This window comes from Anopheles maculipalpis, chromosome 2RL (assembly GCF_943734695.1).
Source record: "Anopheles maculipalpis chromosome 2RL, idAnoMacuDA_375_x, whole genome shotgun sequence".
In the NCBI taxonomy this organism is placed as follows: Eukaryota; Metazoa; Arthropoda; class Insecta; order Diptera; family Culicidae; genus Anopheles; species Anopheles maculipalpis.
Genome location: NC_064871.1, coordinates 18,586,950 through 18,613,997, shown reverse-complemented (window position 1 = coordinate 18,613,997; position 27,048 = coordinate 18,586,950). Strand labels below are relative to the sequence as shown.

Sequence of the window (27,048 nt, the reverse complement as noted above, 5' to 3'; positions counted from 1 at the left end):
AAAACAAGCCCCATCTTCGGTCGGTAAGCGTGTAAAGGTGAACAAAAAACAAAAAGGAAGGGGAGAAGGAAGCAATGAAACCCCAACCGATAAGAAGATAATGGGCTACATGAGGGGTGATATTTTGTTTTCCTTCGAAAAGTAAAAGTGTGGCCCGAGATGAACATCGTTGTAGCAACGTGAATACACTCGCATTAAACTCACAAACTCAACACACACACACACACACACATACACGAAGCACACACAGGGAGCGAAGGAAGGAAGGAAGGGGGAAACAAACACAAAAACAATGGAAAACAGGGGTGATATGGTGTTATACTAGGTAAATTTAATTATTTTTTAAGTCAAACAAATAAACTAAAACGTAAAACACGAAACAAAACAAAGCTAATACTGATGAACAAAAAAAAAATGCTCGACAAAATGGCGTTGGTTGCCTGAGATTAAACGAAATCAAACAAAACTCGGCACAACAAAAACTCCAAACACTCTCTTGCACACAGATGTTGAAAGAGTTGAACATAGAAAACCGAACAACGCAACACAAAACATAACAACACAAAAATCAAAATGGATGGAAAACTCAGAAAGCGCGAGGCACACTTGTTAACGAAATGAAAGAAAATTGGAAAGCCAATTGAAGAGAGGAAGGAAAAGAAAAAAGTGCTAAACAAACAATGGTGGAGTGAAGTGAAGAAAATTGCATCCAGAACCATTATACATAAGCCGAACTGCATGCCCTTCACACATACATACATACACACATACAAACACTCAAAAGCAGCCAGAAAAGCGATGCAGGCAACAAAGAAAGCACACAACACTGCAACAAAAAAGGAGACGGATGGTGACAAAATGTTCAACTTGTTTTTGTAAAAAAAAGAGAATGAATAAAATGGAAACAAACCAATCAAAATTTGGCCTTTTCTTTATGTATTCTCATGTATTTCTTTAGTAATATAGTAAAGCAAGAAAATAAAACAAGAAACCTATTACAGGTAAGGTATAGCAAAACTGTTATTTTATTAGCACAAAATCATGGAATGTCGACTGGAAAAAATTCCACCTCGTTCTCCGTTGCGGAAAAAAAGGCGCATCTACCGCAGATAATCGGCCAGCTCGATCGTTCGTGCCCCGTTGCCGGGTTGGGCAAGATAAAAGCGTGCCCGATATTTGCCACCCGTTTTGCGCGAATAAATCGTGTCCATCTGTTTCACCACATCGGCCAGGGTGGCACGTTCGACCAGCGTCACGGTACAGCCACCGAAACCACCGCCGGTCATACGCGATCCTAGCACACCGGGTATAGCGATCGTGGCCTCGACCAGCTGGTCCAGCTCGTAGCAGGATACTTCAAAGTCTTCGCTCAGGGATTGGTGCGATTCCTTCATCAGCTGGCCCATCTGGTGTGCAAAGAAAAAATGGGTAGAGAGAGAGAGAGGGAGAGAAAGCGTTGTTTAATTTTTGTTCAAAACTCTAGCTGCGATCGGCACAACAATGGCGATCCGCATTGCGTCGATCGTAGCGCTTATTATTAATTATTTTAATTATTCATTCCTCCCAAAATCAAGACGCAGCAACAGTAACGCGTTTGTTCTCTCGGAGGATCTCAGAACTCTAAATCATGAAGCCGTTTGACCTTAATAAACGATATAATCGGCAAATTATGCTAAATAAATCGCACAACTTCCAATTGCCTCCCAATTAACCGCGCGCAATATGCCCAATTGTCACGCCTTAACATTATTGCTTTAATGCTTCTCTATTAATCCATTATTTCACACCTGTAGCTGTGAAGCAATATCAATCGATCTGCTCACATCCACGACGGATTAAGCTCGTAATTGCTATCACAATTTCCAAACAACCCGGCGCACCGTGGTTAATGGTTAGCAGGTGAGAAATTAACATTACAACGTTACCTTAATGAAGTTCTTTGCCTTGAGTGCTTCGACTGCCTGCTTCGTGCGTTGAATTTCCGTAATGACGTGCCGGGCTCGACGCACCAGCAGCTCGTTCGTGCTCTCCAGTGCTGCTCACGGTGCAATAATCAAATCAAAGGCACGCAGAAAACATCCGGAGAAAGTGATTAAAAACACGTGTGCGTATGTTAGTTGTGAAATTCTTTAATCTTTTACACAGTTTCGCGAAACGCCTAGTTTGTTGAAAAATTTTAATTACGCTCGCTTATGCACTGCTCACCCTTTAAATGGTCCAGCGTTGCATCCCGGTAGCTTTCTAGTCCCATCAGCTCCAACGCTTCCTGGCATTGCTTTCGTCTTACCGGGTATTCGCTCGAGGACAGCTCATGCTTCACGTTAGAGTTGCAGATGAGAATTGCGAGGTCGGGTGCATCGAATGGAATCGGTTCCGTGTCGAGGTTGCTGAGAGGTGAACGATCAAATAAATAAGTTTTAATAACATTAGCAAGTAATGATGGCAAACTACAAGTGAAAAGTGCTATACGTGGAACAAAGATAACTGAAAAGAGCCATTCTTTGTAATAGCAGTACAATGTATGTACGGTGCACAGTAGGGACCATGTATCAAATATTGATTTAAAAGCAGTGTCACGTCATTTTCTGAGAGATTTCTGCTTAGTGACAGTATTGCTGTAACATAATTTGGTTGAAAACGACGGTTGGGTGTCAAAATATAAATGAAGAAAGCCAACAATGGGCTCTCGGGTTTATAATGCCTACAACTTTACAAAGTTTTTCATATCAGAATCACTCAGTCTTCCTGCTCCGATGTGATTCATTACTTTTATTTTTGGAGAGCAAAATTGATGCAATTTCCTTGATATAATTCTGTCTGCATTATCACACAATTGCAAGAAATGTAGTGAAATCGACGTTCTACATGTGCATGTGTGTGAAGCAATTTCCTTCCAACGTAAAACTATCGTATTTCGCCGAAGAAGAGCAGATCGGTGACTGACTTCCCAGCACCAAGTTACAACTATTGCCTTTCTTCGATCGTCAAAGATTCTACGAATGTCTAACACAGAACACAACAATACACAGAGTACTGAGCATTCCGGGAGCTTGTGTAAAGGAAGGTAGAAGCAATTTTATAATCACATCGAGTTCATCTTTCTAGACGCTTCCGCATTCTCTCCGTGTCCCTTCCCTTTAACCACTCATCGCTATGGCTATGTGGTTTGAAGGGCCAAATGCCTTGAAACAAGAAGCATTTAGCTCTCTTTTTCCATTCCTAACATTCCGTTCGCCATAAGTTTGCTACAGCTACGCCTGGCTGTGAGGTGTAGTTACACCTAGAAGAGCTTGCACACACATACACTTTCGATCTTCAAACACACAGGCACACACATACACCAGGCAGAAGCGACCATGTAATCGCGTCAAGCTTGCGGACGATTCTGCAGCTCACCAGGTGCTTTCTGTACGGTTGGTTTGATGTGGTAAAATTTAAAAGCGCCTTCATTTACACCTTAGTGGTAGTTGAGCTGGCAGTCAATTTGCTTGCAGAAGGCAAGGCATTATTTACAAGCACGGATTCGGAAGCTTCGTTGGGAAATTTAATAACAGGAATGGATGGGAAACAACTGACGAATTACATTCTAAACAAAAATTTCATGCATATTTTGATCTGTTTTCTTGCTTAGCCAAGTTGTGCTCTGTTTTTGGATTCGCCGAAAAGGTGCGCGGCCCAAAGACGCATCCATCAGTGTGTCGGATGCCAGGATCGGATCACGAATGGCCGAGGTATCGCCGATTTTCCACGGGAATGTTTTGGTTTTTCTGCAATAGCTGCGCGGGGTGAGGAGGGATTGTTTTGAGGTGTTCGGCAAAAAGGTGCGTGGCTCAAAGACGCATCCAACGGTATGCCGGACGCCAAGATCGGACCAGGAATGGCCGAGTTATCGCCGATTTTCCACGGGAATGTTTTGGTTTTTCCACAATAACTGGACGAAGGGGTGGTGGGATCGGGTTGAGGTGTTCTACAAAAAGGTGTGCGGCCCAAAGACGCATCCAACGGTGTGCCGGACGCCAGGATCGGACAAGGAATGACCGAGTTATCGCCTATTTTCCACGGGAATGTTTTGGTTTTTCCGCAATAGCTGCGCGGGGTGAGGAGGGATCGTTTTAGGATGTTGGGCAAAAAGGTGCGCGACTCAAAGACGCATCCAACGGTATGCCGGGCGCCAAGATCGGACAAGGAATGACCGAGTTATCGCCAATTTTCCACGGGAATGCTGCTGGCGGAATTTTCCGATAGATTCTCGAAAATCCGCCTTAGTTGCCTTAAATTTCCAAAAATCACGTTGTGGAGGTATTTTTAAACGATATTTGAAGAAAGAAACAAAAATGACAATAAAACTCTCAAAACTGAAAGACAAACTTAAAATCGATCCGAAAAATATTTGTCATGACGAAAAGAAATTATTTTTCAATCCGTTTTTAAAATTTCCATTTTCATCCTCCTCGGATTCATGCTCTCCTGTTACTCCTGGTCGGATTTTACCGCATCGAAATTGGCTAGATTTTGGCCGAAAATCTGCCACCAGGCGCGACTCGTAGTAACAGGAGAGCATGATTTCGAGGAGGTAGCTGGTATCGGTTGAAAATTTCGAAAATTAGTTTTGAAATCCAAAGTCAGTTTTAAAAGTTGATTCCCAAATTAAAAGTTCCGACACAACTTTTAAAACTGACTTTGGATTTTAAGATTGGATTTTCGATTTTTCGGCCGACCCGAGCTACCTCCTCAAAATCATGCTCTCCTGTTACTACGAGTCGCTGCCAGTGGCAGATTTTCGGTCAAAACCGAGCCAATTTCGATGCGGCAAAATTCGACCAGGAGTAACAGGAGAGCATGAATCCGAGGAGGAAGAAAATGGAAAATTTAAAAACGGATTGAAAAATAATTTCTTTCCGACAAGACAAATATTTTCCGGCATAATTTAAACTTTTTCTTCAATTTTAATTCATTCGATCTCATTTTTGTTTCTTTCTTTAAATACCGTTTAGAAAGCACTCCAAAACGTGATTTTTAATATTGAAGGGAACTAAGGCGATTTTCCACAAACTACCGGGAAATTCCACCAGCAGCATTCCCGTGGAAATTCGACGATAACTCGGTCATTCCTTGTCCGATCCTGGCGTTCGGCATACCGTTGGATACGTCTTTGAGCCGCGCACCTTTTTGTCAAACACTCCAACCCGATCCCTCTTCACCCCACGCAGCTATTGCGGAAAAATCAAAACATTCCCGTGGAAAATCGACGATAACTCGGTCATTCCTTGTCCGATCCTGGCGTCTGGCATACCGTTGGATGCGTCATTGAGCCGCGCACCTTTTTGTCGAACACCTCAAAACGATCCCTCCTCACCCCGCGCAGCTATTGCGGAAAAACCAAAACATTCCCGTGGAAAATCGACGATAACTCGGTCATTCCTTGTCCGATCCTGGCGTCTGGCATACCGTTGGATGCGTCATTGAGCCGCGCACCTTTTTGTCGAACACTCCAACCCGATCCCTCTTCACCCCGCGCTGCTATTGCGGAAAAACCAAAACATTCCCGTGGAAAATCGACGATAACTCGGTCATTCCTTGTTCGATCCTGGCGCCCTACAAACCGTTAGATGCGTCTTTGAGTCACGCACCTTTTTGTCGAACACCTCAAAACGATCCCTCCTCACCCCGCGCAGCTATTGCGGAAAAACCAAAACATTCCCGTGGAAAATCGACGATAACTCGGTCATTCCTTGTCCGATCCTGGCGTCTGGCATACCGTTGGATGCGTCATTGAGCCGCGCACCTTTTTGCCGAACACCTCAAAACGATCCCTCCTCACCCCGCGCAGCTATTGCGGAAAAACCAAAACATTCCCGTGGAAAATCGACGATAACTCGGTCATTCCTTGTCCGATCCTGGCGTCTGGCATACCGTTGGATGCGTCATTGAGCCGCGCACCTTTTCGTCGAACACCTCAAAACTATCCCTCCTCATCCCGCGCAGCTATTGCGGAAAAATCAAAACATTCCCGTGGAAAATCGGCGATAACTCAGTCATTCCTTGTCCGATCCTGGCGTCCGGCATGCCGTTAGATGCGTCTTTGAGTCACGCACCTTTTTGCCGAACACCTCAAAACGATCCCTCCTCACCCCGCGCAGCTATTGCGGAAAAAACAAAACATTCCCATGGAAAATCGGCGATAACTCGGTCATTCCTTGTCCGATCCTGGCGCCCTACATACCGTTGGATGCGTCTTTGAGTCACGCACCTTTTCGTCGAACACCTCAAAACTATCCCTCCTCATCCCGCGCAGCTATTGCGGAAAAATCAAAACATTCCCGTGGAAAATCGGCGATAACTCAGTCATTCCTTGTCCGATCCTGGCGTCCGGCATGCCGTTAGATGCGTCTTTGAGTCACGCACCTTTTTGCCGAACACCTCAAAACGATCCCTCCTCACCCCGCGCAGCTATTGCGGAAAAACCAAAACATTCCCGTGGAAAATCGGCGATACCTCGGTCATTCCTTGTCCGATCCTGGCGTCCGGCATACCGTTGGATGCGTCTTTGAGTCACGCAGCTTTTCGTCGAACACTCCAACCCGATCCCTCTTCACCCCGCGCTGCTATTGCGGAAAAACCAAAACATTCCCGTGGAAAATCGACGATAACTCGGTCATTCCTTGTCCGATCCTGGCGCCCTACAAACCGTTAGATGCGTCTTTGAGTCACGCACCTTTTTGCCCAACACCTCAAAACGATCCCTCCTCACCCCGCGCCGCTATTGCGGAAAAAACAAAACATTCCCATGGAAAATCGGCGATACCTCGGTCATTCCTTGTCCGATCCTGGCGCCCTACATACCGTTGGATGCGTCTTTGAGTCACGCACCTTTTCGTCGAACACCTCAAAACTATCCCTCCTCATCCCGCGCAGCTATTGCGGAAAAATCAAAACATTCCCGTGGAAAATCGGCGATAACTCGGTCATTCCTGATCCGATCATGATTTCCGGCATAACGTTGGATACGTCTTTGAGTCACGCACCTTTTCGTCGAACACTCCAACCCGATCCCACTTCACCCCGCGCAGCTATTGCGGAAAAACCAAAACATTCCCGTGGAAAATCGGCGATAACTCGGTCATTCCTTGTCCGATCCTGGCGTCCGGCATACCGTTAGATGCGTCTTTGAGTCACGCAGCTTTTTGCCGAACACTTCAAAACGATCCCTCCTCACCCTGCGCAGCTATTGCGGAAAAAACAAAACATTCCCGTGGAAAATCGGCGATAACTCGGTCATTCCTTGTCCGATCCTGGCGCCCTACATACCGTTAGATGCGTCTTTGAGTCACGCACCTTTTTGCCCAACACCTCAAAACGATCCCTCCTTACCCCGCGCAGCTATTGCGGAAAAACCAAAACATTCCCGTGGAAAATCGGCGATAACTCGGTCATTCCTTGTCCGATCCTGGCGCCCTACATACCGTTGGATGCGTCTTTGAGTCACGCACCTTTTTGTCGAACATCTCAAAACTATCCCTCCTCATCCCGCGCAGCTATTGCGGAAAAATCAAAACATTCCCGTGGAAAATCGGCGATAACTCGGTCATTCCTGATCCGATCATGATTTCCGGCATAACGTTGGATGCGTCTTTGAGTCACGCAGCTTTTCGTCGAACACTCCAACCCGATCCCTCCTCACCCCGCGCAGCTATTGCGGAAAACCCAAAACATTCCCGTGGAAAATCGGCGATAACTCGGTCATTCTTTGTCCGTTCCTGGCGTCCGGCATACCGTTAGATGCGTCTTTGAGTCACGCACCTTTTTGCCGAACACCTCAAAACGATCCCTCCTCACCCCGCGCAGCTATTGCGGAAAAACCAAAACATTCCCGTGGAAAATCGACGATAACTCGGTCATTCCTTGTCCGATCCTGGCGTCTGGCATACCGTTGGATGCGTCATTGAGCCGCGCACCTTTTTGTCGAACACTCCAACCCGATCCCTCTTCACCCCGCGCAGCTATTGCGGAAAAACCAAAACATTCCCGTGGAAAATCGGCGATAACTCGGTCATTCCTTGTCCGATCCTGGCGTCCGGCATACCGTTAGATGCGTCTTTGAGTCACGCACCTTTTTGCCGAACACCTCAAAACGATCCCTCCCCACCCTGCGCAGCTATTGCGGAAAAACCAAAACATTCCCGTGGAAAATCGACGATAACTCGGTCATTCCTTGTCCGATCCTGGCGACCGGCATACCGTTAGATGCGTCTTTGAGTCACGCACCTTTTTGCCGAACACCTCAAAACGATCCCTCTTCACCCCGCGCAGCTATTGCGGAAAAAACAAAACATTCCCGTGGAAAATCGGCGATAACTCGGTCATTCCTTGTCCGATCCTGGCGCCCTACATACCGTTAGATGCGTCTTTGAGTCACGCACCTTTTTGCCCAACACCTCAAAACGATCCCTCCTTACCCCGCGCAGCTATTGCGGAAAAACCAAAACATTCCCGTGGAAAATCGGCGATAACTCGGTCATTCCTTGTCCGATCCTGGCGCCCTACATACCGTTGGATGCGTCTTTGAGTCACGCACCTTTTTGCCGAACACCTCAAAACGATCCCTCCTCACCCTGCGCAGCTATTGCGGAAAAACCAAAACATTCCCGTGGAAAATCGACGATAACTCGGTCATTCCTTATCCGATCATGATTTCCGGCATAACGTTGGATACGTCTTTGAGTCACGCACCTTTTCGTCGAACACTCCAACCCGATCCCACTTCACCCCGCGCAGCTATTGCGGAAAAACCAAAACATTCCCGTGGAAAATCGGCGATAACTCGGTCATTCCTTGTCCGATCCTGGCGTCCGGCATACCGTTAGATGCGTCTTTGAGTCACGCACCTTTTTGCCGAACACCTCAAAACGATCCCTCCTCACCCTGCGCAGCTATTGCGGAAAAACCAAAACATTCCCGTGGAAAATCGACGATAACTCGGTCATTCCTTGTCCGATCCTGGCGACCGGCATACCGTTAGATGCGTCTTTGAGTCACGCACCTTTTTGCCCAACACCTCAAAACGATCCCTCCTTACCCCGCGCAGCTATTGCGGAAAAACCAAAACATTCCCGTGGAAAATCGGCGATAACTCGGTCATTCCTTGTCCGATCCTGGCGCCCTACATACCGTTGGATGCGTCTTTGAGTCACGCACCTTTTTGTCGAACATCTCAAAACTATCCCTCCTCATCCCGAGCAGCTATTGCGGAAAAATCAAAACATTCCCGTGGAAAATCGGCGATAACTCGGTCATTCCTGATCCGATCATGATTTCCGGCATAACGTTGGATGCAGCTTTGAGTCACGCAGCTTTTCGTCGAACACTCCAACCCGATCCCTCCTCACCCCGCGCAGCTATTGCGGAAAAAACAAAACATTCCCGTGGAAAATCGGCGATAACTCGGTCATTCTTTGTCCGTTCCTGGCGTCCGGCATACCGTTAGATGCGTCTTTGAGTCACGCACCTTTTTGCCGAACACCTCAAAACGATCCCTACTCACCCCGCGCAGCTATTGCGGAAAAACCAAAACATTCCCGTGGAAAATCGACGATAACTCGGTCATTCCTTATCCGATCATGATTTCCGGCATAACGTTGGATACGTCTTTGAGTCACGCACCTTTTCGTCGAACACTCCAACCCGATCCCACTTCACCCCGCGCAGCTATTGCGGAAAAACCAAAACATTCCCGTGGAAAATCGGCGATAACTCGGTCATTCCTTGTCCGATCCTGGCGTCCGGCATACCGTTAGATGCGTCTTTGAGTCACGCACCTTTTTGCCGAACACCTCAAAACGATCCCTCCTCACCCTGCGCAGCTATTGCGGAAAAACCAAAACATTCCCGTGGAAAATCGACGATAACTCGGTCATTCCTTGTCCGATCCTGGCGACCGGCATACCGTTAGATGCGTCTTTGAGTCACGCACCTTTTTGCCGAACACTTCAAAACGATCCCTCCTCACCCCGCGCAGCTATTGCGGAAAAACCAAAACATTCCCGTGGAAAATCGGCGATAACTCGGTCATTCCTGATCCGATCATGATTTCCGGCATAACGTTGGATGCGTCTTTGAGTCACGCAGCTTTTCGTCGAACACTCCAACCCGATCCCTCCTCACCCCGCGCAGCTATTGCGGAAAAAACAAAACATTCCCGTGGAAAATCGGCGATAACTCGGTCATTCTTTGTCCGTTCCTGGCGTCCGGCATACCGTTGGATGCGTCATTGAGTCACGCACCTTTTTGCCGAACACCTCAAAACGATCCCTCCTCACCCCGCGCAGCTATTGCAGAAAAACCAAAACATTCCCGTGGAAAATCGGCGATAACTCGGCCATTCCTGCTCCAATCCTGGCGACCGGCATACCGTTGGATGCGTCATTGAGTCACGCACCTTTTTGCCGAACACCTCAAAACGATCCCTCCTCACCCCGCGCAGCTATTGCGGAAAACCCAAAACATTCCCGTGGAAAATCGGCGATAACTCGGCCATTCCTTGTCCGATCCTGGCGCCCGGCATACCGTTGGATGCGTCATTGAGCCGCGCACATTTTTGTCGAACACCTCAAAACGATCCCTTCTCACCCCGCGCAGCTATTGCAGAAAAACCAAAACATTCCCGTGGAAAATCGGCGATAACTCGGCCGTTCCTGCTCCGATCCTGGCATGCGACACACTGATGGATGCGTCTTTGAGCCGCGCACATTTTTGTCGAACACCTCAAAACGATCCCTCCTCACCTCGCGCAGCTATTGCAGAAAAACCAAAACATTCCCGTGGAAAATCGGCGATAACTCGGCCATTCCTGCTCCAATCCTGGCGACCGGCATACCGTTGGATGCGTCATTGAGTCACGCACCTTTTCGCCGAACACCTCAAAACGATCCCTCCTCACCCCGCGCAGCTATTGCAGAAAAACCAAAACATTCCCGTGGAAAATCGGCGATAACTCGGCCATTCCTGCTCCAATCCTGGCGACCGGCATACCGTTGGATGCGTCATTGAGTCACGCACCTTTTCGCCGAACACTTCAAAACGATCCCTACTCACCCCGCGCAGCTATTGCGGAAAACCCAAAACATTCCCGTGGAAAATCGGCGATAACTCGGTCATTCCTGGTCCGATCATGATTTCCGGCATACCGTTGGATGCGTCATTGAGCCGCGCACATTTTTGTCGAACACTTCAACCCGATCCCTCCTCATTCCGCGCAGCTATTGCGGAAAAATCAAAACATTCCCGTGGAAAATCGGCGATACCTCGGCCATTCCTGATCCGATCCTGGCATCCGACACACTGATGGATGCGTCTTTGGGCCACGCACCTTTTTGCCGAACACCTCAAAACGATCCCTCCTCACCCCGCGCAGCTATTGCGGAAAACCCAAAACATTCCCGTGGAAAATCGGCGATAACTCGGCCATTCCTTGTCCGATCCTGGCATGCGACACACTGATGGATGCGTCTTTGAGCCACGCACCTTTTTGTCGAACACCTCAAAACGATTCCTCCTCACCCCGCGCAGCTATCGCAGAAAAACCAAAACATTCCCGTGGAAAATCGACGATACCTCGGCCATTCCTGATCCGATCCTGGCATCCGACACACTGATGGATGCGTCTTTGGGCCACGCACCTTTTTGTCGAACACTTCAAAACAATCCCTTCTCACCCCGCGCAGCGATTGCGGAAAACCCAAAACATTCCCGTGGAAAATCGGCGATAACTCGGCCATTCCTCGTCCGATCCTGGCGCCCGGCATACCGTTGGATGCGTCATTGAGCCGCGCACATTTTTGTCGAACACCTCAAAACGATCCCTCCTCACCCCGCGCAGCTATTGCTGAAAAACCAAAACATTCCCGTGGAAAATCGGCGATAACTCGGCCATTCCTTGTCCGATCCTGGCGCCCGGCATACCGTTGGATGCGTCATTGAGCCGCGCACATTTTTGTCGAACACCTCAAAACGATCCCTCCTCACCCCGCGCAGCTATTGCAGAAAAACCAAAACATTCCCGTGGAAAATCGGCGATAACTCGGCCATTCCTGTTCCGATCCTGGCGCCCTACATACCGTTGGATGCGTCTTTGAGTCACGCCACTTTTTGTCGAACACCTCAAAACGAAAAACCAAAACATACCCGTGGAAAATCGCCAATATCTCGGCTATTCGGAGCCAATTTTCCACTGGGAGCGACTGTTAGTAACAGGAAAGCATCCTATGGACAAGGTTACTGGTATCGTAACTGGCATGATTTTCAAATTTAAATTTAAATTTTGAATTTGAAATTTAATAATTCAAATTAAAAATGGTGTATTTTCTTCTCTCATTAAGGATATTTTTTCGATTGAAATTTTATTGCACGATAAAACAATTTCAAATGACAGTATGAACATGAAAGGTTTAAGAAAAATGTGCAATTTTAGTTTAATAATTGGATAGTTTCAGGTACAGTGCAAATAAAATAAGCTATCTGTTTGCGCCTGCAAGTTAGACAATCTGCATACACATTCGACACAAGAATGAATTGTACTTTTAACTGAATTATATTTAGCAATGTGTACGGATAAGCATAAGAAATAAATTCCCAACTCTCAGCGAATCCAACTAATCAATCCGAAATGTTTATAGCTGCCTGCCACTAGATAGGAATTGCTCGCCTATTGTAAGCCCTTTTGTCCGCCTCTAACAGTAGAAATTGTCCTACCAAAGCACCGCACGATTGTATCTCGTGCAGGAAAAATGGATCCCATTCAGTGTCCTCTGCTCGCGCTGTGCCTTGTAATTTGCTTGCCGTTTTGCAGAAATGATGTAAGTTCTGTTCACTCAAATGTCAAACGTGCTTCGAGCTCGCATAATACGCTCAGCTGGCACTCGGATCACGCAACTGATTAGAAACCACCGGAGCCCGTGTGGAACTCTGGCTTCGCAAGTACAAAGTAAATGCTGCATGGCACTTCTACCGATGGCATGTTTCATATTTCCGCTTCCCATGTTAACACGCATTGGCCTTTTAGATCCCCCCCCCCCCCGCTTTCCGTCACATTCTCTTCCTTCCCTCACATCCCACCGGCCACAGTGTGCATATCGTGTGCAATGGTTTTCCGGTGCATTCGATCCGCTTCCGATCCGGTTCTCCGTTCAACCAGTAGCAACAGTAGCAACGGCAAGCATGGCGTAATGAATGTCTTCCTGTGTATTTCACCCTTATGTCCGGTTTTGTTTGCCGGTTGCAAAACGTATCGCTTCAGTCCGAGCGATGGCATTTCGGTTGCTACACACGCCCAAAGTTTTCGATGATGACTCTCTCACTCGCTCTACCCGATAAGCCGACACCTTTGGTGGGCTAGTGATGTAGCAGGGTCAGGGTAATGAAGGGCGTTCTCGAACCCTTTTGCCCCCCCGGAAGACAGATAAGACCGGTTTGACAAATTGTGTCTTGACATGTCGGATTTTCTGCCTTCTGCGCCTGTGTACATCGGGTGGATAAGTAAACAAAGGCGTACAGGATATCCGGTACGGTAACATTGCACATGGACGCTGCACACTTTAAGGAAACAGGGACATTTGCATGTCTTGAATTAATTACAACCGACGAAAGAAATGCGAACTCTCTTTCTCTATCTCACTAGATGCAAAGGGCGGAAAATTGTTGCTTCTTGTCTGTTAAAACCGTTCTCGTAAAGTATTATAAATTGTTAGTTAAAAATTGCAACCACTCCCAGAGCAAATAAAGTGAAGGAAAATGCAATCTAATCTCACTGCAAGCAATTTCCGTTCGTTGCTAAATGCATGCTGCTTAGCTGCCGATGATAGAGCCAGGATTAAGAGTGTGGACAACCAGTTCTTACCTGCATTTCCGGTTCCTGGATTTTATTTTAGCCAATTTTCTCAGTATTCAACGAACCAAATCGTTCCAACCGTATCCCACAGCATTGTCCAGCAAGTTGAAGCATTGTCTGTGTTCGAAGAGAAACCCCCCGAAGCGATATCGAAATACCCCGTCGAAACACTACCGACCATCTGGGCAGAGAAAATTCTTCGAAACACATCTGCGAATATATTAGCCCAGAATTAAGCACTCCATCCGTTCCCCGTTGGTTTCCGGCGAATCTCCATGCTCCTTTAGGATTAGAGACGGATAGCTGTCACGGGGGTGTTTCATTTGTGCACCTTAATTAAAGAGATATGCATCCGGGTAAAGCGTTATCCCACCTTTGCCATGTGTCCGGACCGGCTTGCATCACCCCGTTTTCCCCCTTCCTTGCGCCTCTTGTCCCTCTAAGGGCACGTACACACGATATGTTTTCGTCCCGATGTTAGCTTCACCTCACGCATCAAGCATCAAGCAGTCGCCTTTTTCGACGAACATTACGTCAAGTGACGCCGGGTTTTTGAACTGCTACTCAAAATGGCCAGTTCGTGCAAAATTCCGGGAAAACCGTAGCGATTAAGGATTAAGAGCCAGCTCACTCGATCCACTCGAAATGACACTCGATCGCTTCCCCAGCTTGCCACAACTGAACCACAGTGCTCCGTGGACCGTGTCACCGTTGGGATAATGCTTTAAAATCACAAAACTCTCGTTTCCTGGTACTGGCAACACGTGTTGCTAGCCCCAGCCCAGGTTCCGGAACCGGGCTGGAAGCAGTGTGTGTGTGTGTGTGTGTGTGAAAGCAATATTGGCCAGCAAGCGGTGGAGTGAAGTTCTTTTGTAGCTGCACTGGAACCGGTGCATGCAAAAGATTGTTCACCGGTGTACAAGACGCCGCTGCAGCTGGATCTTTCGAGTGGTATTAAATAATCCTTCGATGAATGAAATAATAGTTCCGAGAGGAGAGCAGATAGAATGGTGGCTATTGTTGCCGAGTGTTGTTCAAAGTTGTCATGTTTCATGAAATCCATTGCTCAGAACCTCTTGCAGCTGTAATGTTGTAGATAAAGTAGCTTTTCTTTTCGGTAAATCGGTAAAAGCGCTTTTGTGTGTCGTCAAAGTACTTTGGACAACTTTGGAGACGATACTTTGGAAATATATCTAGTTATGGTTGGCAAAACTAAGGTAAATGGTTTTTTATTATTAAATTTAAATACATCATCTATCTGCACTACAAAGTGACAAACTAACAAGCGGAATTTGCAATGTATTGCGACGATCATTTTATATTCTCGTTCCCACATGTACTTTTGTGCTAGAATTTGCTAATAGCATAACAAATAAATTACTTCTATTTTTTACACTTAAGCTAAAAGAGTTCTTGTCCTGTCATTTCTGGCTTGATTTGATTTCGAATCCGGCGATTTCGAAGATGAAGCCTCCATTAATAAACAAAAATAAAAATAAACAGCATTTGAATTGATTTTATCAGTAGTAGCTCAGTCAGTTCTGGCGCTAAGCATTCCAAGAGATTAAAATAGAAAACCTTCAAACCTTCGGTAGTCCAAGTGTCAGCGAGTGAAAATTAGACAACTAAAGCTTCATAATTGGTTGATGCGAAACAATAGACCTTTACAGACAGTAAGAAATTAAAAGTAACAGTCCTAGTAACTAGAATGCTCCAGTAGCCGTGCCGATAACGGTGCCAGTCTTTACTAAATTGAACCAAGTATCAAATTTCATGCGAACCGTACACCTTGTACGTATGTCTTGACTGTCCGTCAAGGAAATAAGCAGGCTAGTAATTACTAACTGGCCATGACCTCTTCGTATTACACAAAATCCAGCCTCGGACACCTTCGGCCCACTGCTCAGCATGCGTCAATCAATCAGAGTCAGAATGTCTTTCTTTCCCTTGAGTGCCAGATATTTGCGACAGAAAGACAGAACTTTGGAGTAGCCGCTACGACGCCCATTCATAAGGACAATCTACGCCTGATGTGCCAGAGCAAGGAAGTTTTGGATGACGCATCTAACGAAGGTGGATAGCAGAGGTTGTTGGCAGATGTCGGTGGGTCAAAGGATTTTACACTGATGAAGAGATTCTACCAACGTGGCAGATTATACCTAGACTGAATAAAAATCCAGGAATCGAGCCTTTGCTGGCAGGCTATAAAACGAGCTGACATCAGGGTCAAGATCGTAACCCTTTGAACGATTCTTTGGGCGCGTCTGTTTACTGAAGTAAAGTTCCTTAATCCTTGCTAATCGGCAGTACCCAGGGCTTAAAATAAAGATTTCTTGTAACCGAAAAAAAAGGAATCCAGAAATAATATCCCAAGACACCTGGAGGTTTAACCTTATCTAAAAAAAAGAATAAATACAAGGATCAAGTTTCATACTCACCGACAATCGATCAACAACGCATGATCAGCACGACCACCAATCGCTATCAGCTGATCCATTATGCCGCATGGCACATTCGCAAACGTATGCTCAGCCCTCTGACACATCTTGGCACCATCGGCCGCACTAGAAATAGCAACACAAAATCAATCAACATCAACCGGTATCGAGGTATCGGAAAAAAATGACTACAAAACATTTACCTTGGCACTTTCTTCCCTGTCAGCAGCTCCAAGAACGTTAACGTAGCCACCTCAAGTGCAGCCGAACTGGAAAGCCCACTGCCAACGGGCACGTTCGTGTGGATAACCGCATTGAATCCGGGCACTGGTTGGCGGAAATGAAACATCACACCTTTGACGTAGTTTAGCCATCTGGAAACAAACCAAGCACACAATATAAATCTATTTCCCATTCGTCGCGTTACACTGTGCACGATTTCGCTGTTGCAGGGTGTGAGAAATGCAACACTTTTGCAACTAATTATTACACCAATTCGGCCTGAATGATCAAACACGATACAAATGAATCGTAATTGTTGCCGCTTTTGTTCGAGGGGCGCGCGAGCCCACGCTCGAGGGCTACTATTATTTGAAACTTTAATTAAATTGACCAAAGTTTGGGCTAATCAGTCGTCAGCGCTGCAGTACAGGCGTGCCGAAAATTCAATCTCGACGGTTCGATTTCAATTACATTTACAGCCCGAAATTAGCTTTCCAACCCGTTTAACTCGGTTCCGGTTCCGATTCCCAGGGACTCGTTTTTGATCTTCCGTCCGTCTGTTTGTTTGCTTGAAATATGATCAGCAGCGTGAACAGCATTGTTACAGCATCCCGATACATTTCCCCGTTTCCGCTTTTCTTTTGCCGGGTTTTTTACGGTTACGAAAACGGTGTGTATGTGTGCGTGCGTGTATCGTTAAACAATCATGAACCCAGGGAACACCGTCCCGGGCGCTTGTTGGTGCTTTTGCTGCGAGCCTTAAAATCGGGCACGAAAATAACAACAAAACAGCAGCAAATCATCGCCCGCCGAACGGATGATTGCAATTATAATGATTACGTTTGCAAAAATGTTTCATTTTGCTGCTGGACGTGCTGTACGTTCCGCGGTGCCGAAACATTGATTACATAGAGCGCGGGCGTGAACATTGAACAATGTGGCGTGGCACACGGGACTCGGGACTCGGCAGCGGAGGATGCTACAGGTTGAAGTTTGCTAATTATAAATGCAATTAACTCGATTCGCTCAAATGAGTTCCAATTGGTATATGGAGTTGTAGGGGAAGAACCGGCCGGGGGGCCAAGAACGGGAGCCAGCACTAGGCTTATGGTGAAAGATAAACAAAAAGCTTGCCAATGGACGGGCGTAAGGATGAAAAAGACCTTATAATGCATTAAATTATGAGCATTTTTAAAACACAAGAGTGATCAATGTGTCTCTTTCCTGCGCGGGCCATTAGTTGCTTAAGAGTGAAATGGATTGAAGGTGCGCTTGTGAGGCTTTAAATAATTGCTTTCAATAATTGATCTGGTTTACAAATTAAAATGTGTACCAACAGAGACTCATTTTCTTGCTGACATACTCACAGATACATACACCCACTGATAGTTATATTGATATCGATAAAAAAAAAACTTTAATCATTGAATCTGAAAAACGACACAAAGTATAGCAATTCCCACCAGTTTGAAATGTTAGCATCATAGCTGATTTCTTCAATGACTCTTAAGGCGTAGTGAATCTGTAGGAAGCAAACCACAATAACTCTTTTTAGCCTATTTCTAGGTGATGGAAAACATGGATGGGCATGGAAACATGGATTGGAACCAAGGCTTCGAACCAGCGTATCTCAGATTGTCTCAAAATTGAACCGCCTAGTTCAGGGCATTGGAAAGCTTCCGAACATTTTGGTACAGTTCCTGTAGGCAGACGCAGACGAGGCTTACCTGAGAAAAATGTTGCGAAGAGCGAAGAAATTGTTACAAAACAAACACTGTCAGTATAAAAAACAAAGGGGTCTCACTAAAAGCTCCGAGCTGTGGTACATCGGGTTTTGATATAGACCCTCTCTATGGAAAGGCTTATCTTAAGCACTACCTAACGATCGACAATGAAGCGTCTGACGATCGACCCAGGAACGATCTGAAGGAAGAAACTTCAACCAGCTTAAGTGAAAATAATCTTGTCAGTAAACGATTAAGTCTTAACATTTCTTCTTTTGGGGTCAGTTCAGCTGTACAGATCTAAGCAGGTTACAGTAGAATCTAGCCAAAGGATGAAGATAAAGAATTACTAGTCACAAGTTCAATACTCTTGATCGCCAAAGAAATACGAAATTTGGAACGTTGTTAGCAATATCGACAAAACAATTAATTTTCAGGTGAGACGAATTGCCTGAAAAGAGGTAATAAATGTTACAGAAATCGTCGTACCAAAAATAATTACTATAATCCTACATTCAGGTGCAGAAGGGTCTTTGGGGAATAATTATGCTGATGAAAGACATTTTTTCAATTAAGAAACCAACATAAACAATAAATTACAGTACGTCGCAAGCCGTCCTACTTAGAATAAATAAACAATTAATTAAAGAACAAAGTAAATGATATAATTTTTCCTCATAACTCAACATTGAATGAGCGAGACACTACTTCTATGAATAGATTTATTTTTAGATTGCTTATCAAGCTATTTAGAACACTACCCGCAGAGGTCTCCCGAAAAACAAAAGTTTATTAATCTAGCACAACGTTTTCGACAGAAACACGCCCAACAACCACCTGTCGCATGGAGAAAATCCTCTTCCTGCAACACATCAGTCACAAATTCAATAGAAAGCAATACCAGGAACGGTTTAAATCGCGCATTCAGCATCCGGCAAGCGGATTCTATCAGTGGCTTAATCGCAGATAATCACCCTTCGGATGCGTATCCCTGGCGAATCCACCTAGTAATCCACCCGAGGGTGGTGTGGCATATGTTTGCACGTGTGTGCGTTATGTTACCGTCTAACTGGTCACCCGCTAAAGTATACTTTCATCCGATGCTGATGCTACTCATGGCAATGCTGTGCGCTGTGCTGTCTCTTAAAAACGCTTATTTGTTCACACACGTGTCAGTGCATTGCGTTCGAGGGAGCGAAAGTATGCTTAATTTTTCCACCCACCCTCCCGTCCCGCAATGTCTAGTGGCCGAGTGAAATAATTCTCGGTTAATTTGACAACAAACGGTTCCAGCGGCGACTCGTATGTACACAGCGCTCTCTACTACTGTCTCTGCCACCAGTCGGCCAGCGAGCATTCCGAACCGTGCACGGATCGCGAGGATTCGCCAGAACCTTAATCAAATTTTATCTTCCAGCACTGCGGGCACAACCGGAATGACACATGTTTTCGCCAACCTTTCCCACGCATGCACCGGTGCACTTTTCGGCTACAGATGGATTCGAGCTCTGGATGAGTCTGGATGAGCGGTTTTTTTTTCACGAACCCTTTTTGGTTGCCGTTAAAGCATTTTCTACCCTGGGAAATGGCTTTGGTGGTCATGGTGGTTTTCCGGAAAAAGTGGGATACCCTTTTTCGCAAAATCCTTTTTACCCTTTCCAAGAAACAAAACACACCAAACACACGCTGTCATTCTCACTGCGGTGAAAGTGTGGGAAATTAATCAATTTTCGTTGCCGTTGCTGTTGGCAGGGGCGGAAAAATCACTAAATCCCACCAGCAGCCGTGTTTCGGGGCACTTTTCTAAACAGAGCAACAAAATCCCCCGTATTTGCCGAGGTGTTAGCGCCCCACTTTTAGCTTTGTGGGGTGCTTTCAATGGAGAAATGGGAAAAGTTCAAAACGGAACGAGAGTGAGCGAGAAGTGAGAAGCAAACAAACAAACAAAAAAACATCCTCGGCATAAATAAAACCTCCCGCATCGACAAATATAAGGACACACACGGGACAGTTGAGCCGGACGATGTGAGCCGATTAGTTTTAGTCTTCCACGAACCAGGAAAGGCACCAATAATATCAACCCAACCAACAGCCGAGGGAAAAAAATGAGAAAAGAAACCGAGCGCTCCCACGGGAAACATACACGACAACACGTTTCTTCGCTTCGGCCTGCAGTAGCACAACCTTGCCCAAGCCAGCCAGCCAGCCAGCGAGCCCTCCACGGCCACGTGATACGCACGGGTGAGCGCCAAAAGTTTGCATGAATTATGTACACGTTTGCACATTCATTATGCGCGCGAATTTTCCGCGAGTTTTGATGTCGTATTATTTAATTTAAATACATGAATATGAAAATGAACGCGCCATTTTCTTTTCCGCATGTCCACGGTTGCCGGAGAGAATGGAAATTGGAGTGCGATGTGAAGAAGGGGAGCACATACACACAAACACACGAGCGATGTTGCACCGTGTGCCTATGAAAAATGGCCATCCGTGGCTAACAGTGAGCTTTTGTGGCGATTAATATCGGTCATTTAAATTTTAATTTTATTTTGGATATTTTTTTAGATTTTAAATAGTTTTTTCTAACAGTTGTGTTTTAAACGATGGTTTTTCTTTGTCACCGTTCTACACTTTGTCTGTAGAATTGCATTTCCACCCACCCAAGGGTTATTGACGCATTCCCCCTTAATTCTTTCTGAAGGAAAGCTTAAATATTTTTTCCAGATATTATTGATATTTAAACATTTTATCACAGACAAATTCTTTGTAAGGCAGAGAGCCATCATATTCAAATATAAATAAATAAATAACAAAAAAATTAATTAATGTTATATCAAAGTTAAGTTACGTTACGAGCATGATATAGAATATAATCCATTTTTAATAATAGAATAAAATAATAGAACACAATCCATTTTTTATTGAAAATTGAAAATATGTGTTTATAAATTTAAAAAACTGGGAAATACTCGGGAATGCGTTAAAAATCTCCGGGATGTAGGATTAGAAAATTTTGTTAAAGAATAAAAATTGGCATTAAATTAGCCAATTTTCTACGAATCTAGTTCATTTCTGTTGGTATTAATCTTTTGAAAACAAAAACATCATTGCTTAAATCAAGATTTCATAAAGCTCATTAGCCAAATAAGGCTATTAGTTGAATAGTTTTGGGCATAGCAGGATTGGCAGACAGCAAGTTCCTTTCATCTTCGTGAAAAATAACAGGAGTGTAGTTCATTTGCGGTTTTCTAACGGTGTCGCCCCTTATGCCTCCTTTTTGTGCCCCCTATAATTCCTCACACTTGCCGGTGGCCTAATCAGGCCCTAGGTCCTGCTTGTCCGTCACTATATATGGCTTAAAACAACATGGGAAGTGTCACGTTATCCTTCACAAATAGTCACATAATGACTGCATCCCAACAATGACTTGCCCACTGTGCCCTACGTATCAATTCTCAGAAATAGCGTCCGATGCCGAAATAGTGCGAGGTGTAAAAACACACGAACGACAAACCTCCCACTGATCCACGGAACGGAGCCGGCCGGTCCCAAACCCATTTTAAAGAATACCGAACAAGGATCTGCTTTCGCTCCGCGCTCCGTTTCAGCATCACCGTAGGTGTCCATGTTGTGGGGGGGGGGGGGACCGGTATGTTTGTATATGTTCGAGATCGCGGTCGCTTGCTGCAGTGCGGAATTTCACGCACCGTACATGTACCGGCAACTGGTAGTCTCGTTGTCCCTGTCCCTCTTCCTCTCTCTCTCTCTCTCTATCCCTTCTACGCATCCTTCGCTTGGCCAACGCTGGGTGCGATTGGCTCTATATGTTTTGCTATCATTGCCAATTGCAAAGCCCACCTGCGCCACGATGGCGCTCGGTCGCCTCGTCCGTTTAAGGACGCGTGTGCAAATGCAAATTATGCGTGCGCGAGGCCGCAATCCGTAAAACGGTGTCTAATTAATTAACTAGTGGAAAGCATCGAATGTATGGCGAGGGGATGACAGGGAGATGGACAGTTGCGGTAGACGGAATGGGTGGAGAAGCATGGCTAGCCTTACTTGGGCGATCCTTTCGCGATGGTGCTGCTGTCGAATTGGGCCCGCTTCGTACCCTCCTTGATGCTGTCGGAGCAGGTAACGACGTCGCAGGTCGTGTCGGTTCCGTTACGCCGTCCAACAATCACCGTACCCAGCTGGAGCGCCTGTTCGGTGTTGGGTTATGTCCGCGGATGATGAAGCACGGTGCGAGACGCCAGGCAGCGCGAAGAAGAAATTAATGGGAGTAAACAATTAGTTTGGTTGTTGACTGGGACCACATGTATGGTGATGTACGGTCGCCGTGACTTCTCGCGTGGAAATTAGTGTGTTGGGCATGTGTTGTCTTCAGAATGTCTATCGTGTCGAGTAGTGAGTAGTGAATCGTTTAAAGTTTTCGAAGTAGTGTTTACATTTTGAAATTGTGTTAAATATTGTTTTTGTAGCGTTAAACTGTTCTTGAGGCATTCATTACAACAACTTTTTTAAATGATTTTTGCTTATTTCCAATACGTTTTCTAATTCAAAAAAAATGTGTGTCGTATTATCCAATGCTTTGTCTAGAGGCATTTGTTCCATTTTAAGGAGTAATCGATATTTTATTCTTCGATATTTATTCTTAGGCTCTCCAACTTCAAGAGGTCTGAATTGCTGGCAAAGGTCTCCTTGACTTCATTATACCCGTAACTGGCTAGTCAATCTTACCCAAGGGAAGAATGGCAGCATGAAAAGGTGACATCATCAGCTAAGCCTATCAATCAACATATCCTTGGACTGTCATACATGTCCTACTTAACACCGCTCGGTACAACAAGCTTTTCTCTTATCTAAACTAAAGCCTAGACTAAAGCTTTCTAAATATTATTTTATAGTCCTTCTTGACTTACATAAATTTGCACGAACTACTTCCGGAAAGTATCAATAACCCGTCAGCTGATGATTTCTTGAGTGGCTAATAAACACTCGATCGATTAAACAAACTCACCAACAAGGATTCGATTCCGTAACCATCATACTGCTCTGTATCTTTCATCCCCCCTTTTTCTACCCCTCTCGAATGAATCGGATTATAGTATTCGATGCGTGTAAGTGTAAGCCACCACCGATGAGCAGGCAAAGCACCTTTCCATCTGCTGTTACTGCACCACTAATTGAAGTTGCTCTCAAGCAGGATATAAGTTCGTAAAGGAGCTTTTCTTCCTGAGCGGGGCTCGTAACTCCTTGATCATTATGGGCTACAAGATTGGAACCGAATACGATAAACCATACCATCAAAGAAAATGAGGTAATTCAACCAATTTTCCTATCATTATTTTGTCCATTTTTCCCTGAACCGTGAAGCTGGGCATTTACGCATTGAATGTCGTACCTTTTCTATGCCACATGTATCATCAACAGGTGAGCGGAACAAGTGATGTTTTATAGCACTGCTCTTTGCTACTTCCTTGTACCTTGCCTTCCTGTCCCTTGTCTCACCTATCATCGTGTGGGCCGCCGTGGTGATAAAAATGCCAACAAGTGTTATTCTTTCATCAGCGAGCCTACCAAGCGTCTGGTGTGTGGCGGAGATAAATGCGACCTCATGCTGATAACGCGTCAACGCGGTTGGATTGGGTTGATAAATCGATTCAAATAGAGTGGATGCGTTAATAGCACCGTTGGCTATATGATCGAAGTTCCGCTCGTGACGTGCCTGCCTGTCTGCCCCTTCAGATGATCCTGATTCCTTTACAGCACATGTTTGGTGAGCGATACCCCACCGGCTGGAAATGGTTTATTACTATTGTCTATTCAATTTCCACTTGTTTCTTGTTTTTTTTTTCCCGGGCAAGCAGACTTTTTATGAGTCGGGAAAGTAAAGTGCTTTGCACGCTTCCTTGTTGACATAATTTCCCCCACTCAGCGGGTGGATTTGTGGCCCCCAATATTGGTTTGCTATAAAATTTATTAACCTTTGAAGTATTGTTCGGAGCAATTCAATAGTATCAGAATTTGAGCTCATATTGGAAGATGAGGTTGAAGAAAAGAACTACGTGTAATCTAATATTATTTTCTATTATTTATCTAATTTTCAACTTAACCTTTTCACCTTTTCTTGTCCTTCATTTTCGCTAGGTCTCAGCGACCATCGAATGGCGTACTTAGGCTATCTATAATACTACATAGAGGGATAGTCCAGTTCAAGGAACATTTCAAATGGGATTTGAACCCAGGTCCTGCTGCGTCGTTATCGCCACTACCACCGCCCCATATCTCAGATCATTAGGGATCATTATGGAGTTCGAATTATAATGACACATTTCCCACCAGCATCTCAATCAAAACGATAAAAGAACCTCCTCAACCTTTTATCGGCAACTAATTGCTTCTGAACAGCAGCTCTGACAAAACTGATTGATGTCAATTTATGTTTAATCACGAACCTACGCTGAACCCTATATTCCCAATGCAAATAAATATGCCACAAAAACCAATTTGAAGCATCACCACAGTTCACCCCGAGTTTGATTCTCGGCTGCCTGTCTCAAATGACACACGCTGTCGTTATTCTCGGGATGGGGATGAAACACTCGTAATGCTGTGACAGACCGTCCTGTTGCACATCCAGACTCCGGCACCAAACTCATCAACGCGCTTCCAAACGAAACGATTTGGACGTGCTTTTGCCGGGCGAAAAGGAATGCTGGGCTGGGTGGCTGGACCCTCGACGATCAGCACGACGAATGGAACAAGGGTTTTTCTAATGTTTTACATGCTACTCTCCCTCCTCCATCACACCGACGCCTGCACTTCTCGTCTGCATGTCCCGGGAGGCCAACGGGGTGAATTTGAATACAGATACTTTTCCCCGAGCGTACCAGGAATTTCGCTTGACTCAGTCATGCACACACGCACACCACCCATCCATGCACATACTTACCATCGGTAGGACGAAACCATCGTTGTAGTCGATGTGCTCGCCGATCAGGTTGACCCGGCCCGGGGCACAAGCGGCCAGGTCCGGCTCGGCACCGAACGTGTTGCGGAATGTTTCGATTGATGTTTTAACAACCTCATCAAAACTAATTACTCTCGACAGCATCTCGATGTCCTCTTCAGAATTCCTGCGAAATAAATGGATGCACAGGTCGCACAAGGGTTAGCAGGGTGGGCGCGTTCAATAGGCGAAAAACTTCGGGAGCAAGCGTGAAGCTGTACTAATGACCTGTGGGAGTAGGTCGATTCAGGTTAATTTGAAGCAGGAATAAATAGCTCCTTGTTTTTACAAAATGTGCTTTTTTTTTACGTTAGTGTTGCAACTTGTAGTGAATGTTTAGCAAAGGCATTCATTTTGGCAAAGTAATAACATAACGGAAAAGAATAGTTTAACCAAGAAGGAACATTTACAGCCTATTTTTATTGTGAAAATTTATTTCTATTCTTGTAATGCACACTGAAATTATAAAAATGATAAAATCCTCTTGAAAATGAATCCACCCTACACCAAACAAATGAATAACAAACAGGCAGAAAAAAGGTTGCAAAACAATCCAATGATCACTTTTTTGCTTTAATTTTTTTCATAAAGTAACAGTAAACATAACACAATCAATCAAGGCAAGTAAACAACCCAGCACATTTTTTTCCTTCCGGTTCTTATGATCCTTTTGTTTTCATTTAAAAGAAAAAAAGGGAGTGGAAAATAATTTGAAAGGCTAAAACAATCACCAAATGCGGTTATTGTAACAAAACCCTTCAGCGGCGGTTAATTAATATTTTCCAATTCCAACGAAACACACAGCGAGGAACCATAATGCATGTTGTAACAGTTCATACAGCTGTTCGAGAATGTTTTTTTTTTTTTTTTTTGGTAGGAAAGCTTTAAACTGTACAGTCAGGCAAGCCAGCGGATGCGCCGTGTGGATAAAATAAAATTAACACTTATACCACGCACATTGTACTTAGTTCCAGACGCAACTGCTCGTACTCGTACGCTGTGTAACACAGTTAAGCTAATTGTTTGTTTGCAAATGCAGCACAATCACACGAAAAACCAACCAACTACACCACGGTGGCGCTTCGCGTTTGGTTAACAGATATCAACTGATGGTAGCAACACAAGCGCGTGCGATCGACCGAGATCCGTCGGTTCAAGTGAAGAAATCAACACATCCAGCATATCGTTGCAGCTCAATTATAGCTCAACTGACACGTACTAACACACACACTCACACACGACCCTTTTTGTTGGTGGTGCGTACGATTAGTGCAAAACCCATCACTGCCGTGTACGGTTTGGTCGCTGAATTAAGCCAAGATAACACAGGCCACGAACACCATCATAAGCATCCAACAACAAACAACATTATTGTATCGTGCCGAGTGAAGAGTGGCCGGTTAGTGAGCGTACTACTTTGCGTAAAAATCATCCGATAACAGCACCCAGCATACCCAGCGGCCCTAACTACCGGCATAACGCTGATATATTGGGTTACAGTAACCCTTGCGCTATCACATTACTTGTCAAGTGGTTCGATTGATTACTGAAGCGAATACACGTTGACGAAAGGAATCATAAGATAGCGTACTATTTTCTGTATGTCACACATTCAATATGTTTTAAATGTTTTGTAAGTGACCATATGTTCATTAAAAATTGATTATTTTGAACGACAAGAGATAATAATATTCATGAGCGGAAAAAACGCACGTTGGGTATGGTAAGCTGCGCTCAAACAAAAAGTATACGCCTAAATGTAGGCTA

At 45.2% G+C, this 27,048-nt stretch overlaps 1 protein-coding gene across 1 annotated transcript; it reads right to left on the bottom strand.

Moving 5' to 3' along the window:
* Nucleotides 1-1,100: 1,100 nt before the first annotated feature.
* On the bottom strand, nt 1,101-26,243 carry LOC126558185 (galactokinase-like). The gene is made up of 8 exons (XM_050214150.1): nt 26,239-26,243; nt 25,225-25,408; nt 22,329-22,471; nt 16,524-16,694; nt 16,321-16,446; nt 2,206-2,387; nt 1,926-2,035; nt 1,101-1,406 (listed from the first exon to the last, which is right to left on the bottom strand). Coding segments are annotated over exons 1-8 (1,224 nt in total). The 5' UTR covers nt 26,241-26,243.
* Between the last annotated feature and the right edge of the window lie 805 nt (nt 26,244-27,048).

Coding starts and splice junctions, on each gene's coding strand:
- LOC126558185 (XM_050214150.1), bottom strand. Junction 2,036..2,205: donor AACGCTGGACCATTTAAAGG/GTGAGCAGTGCA, acceptor CACCGTGAGCAG/CACTGGAGAGCACGAACGAG. Junction 1,407..1,925: donor AGGCAAAGAACTTCATTAAG/GTAACGTTGTAA, acceptor TTTGCACACCAG/ATGGGCCAGCTGATGAAGGA.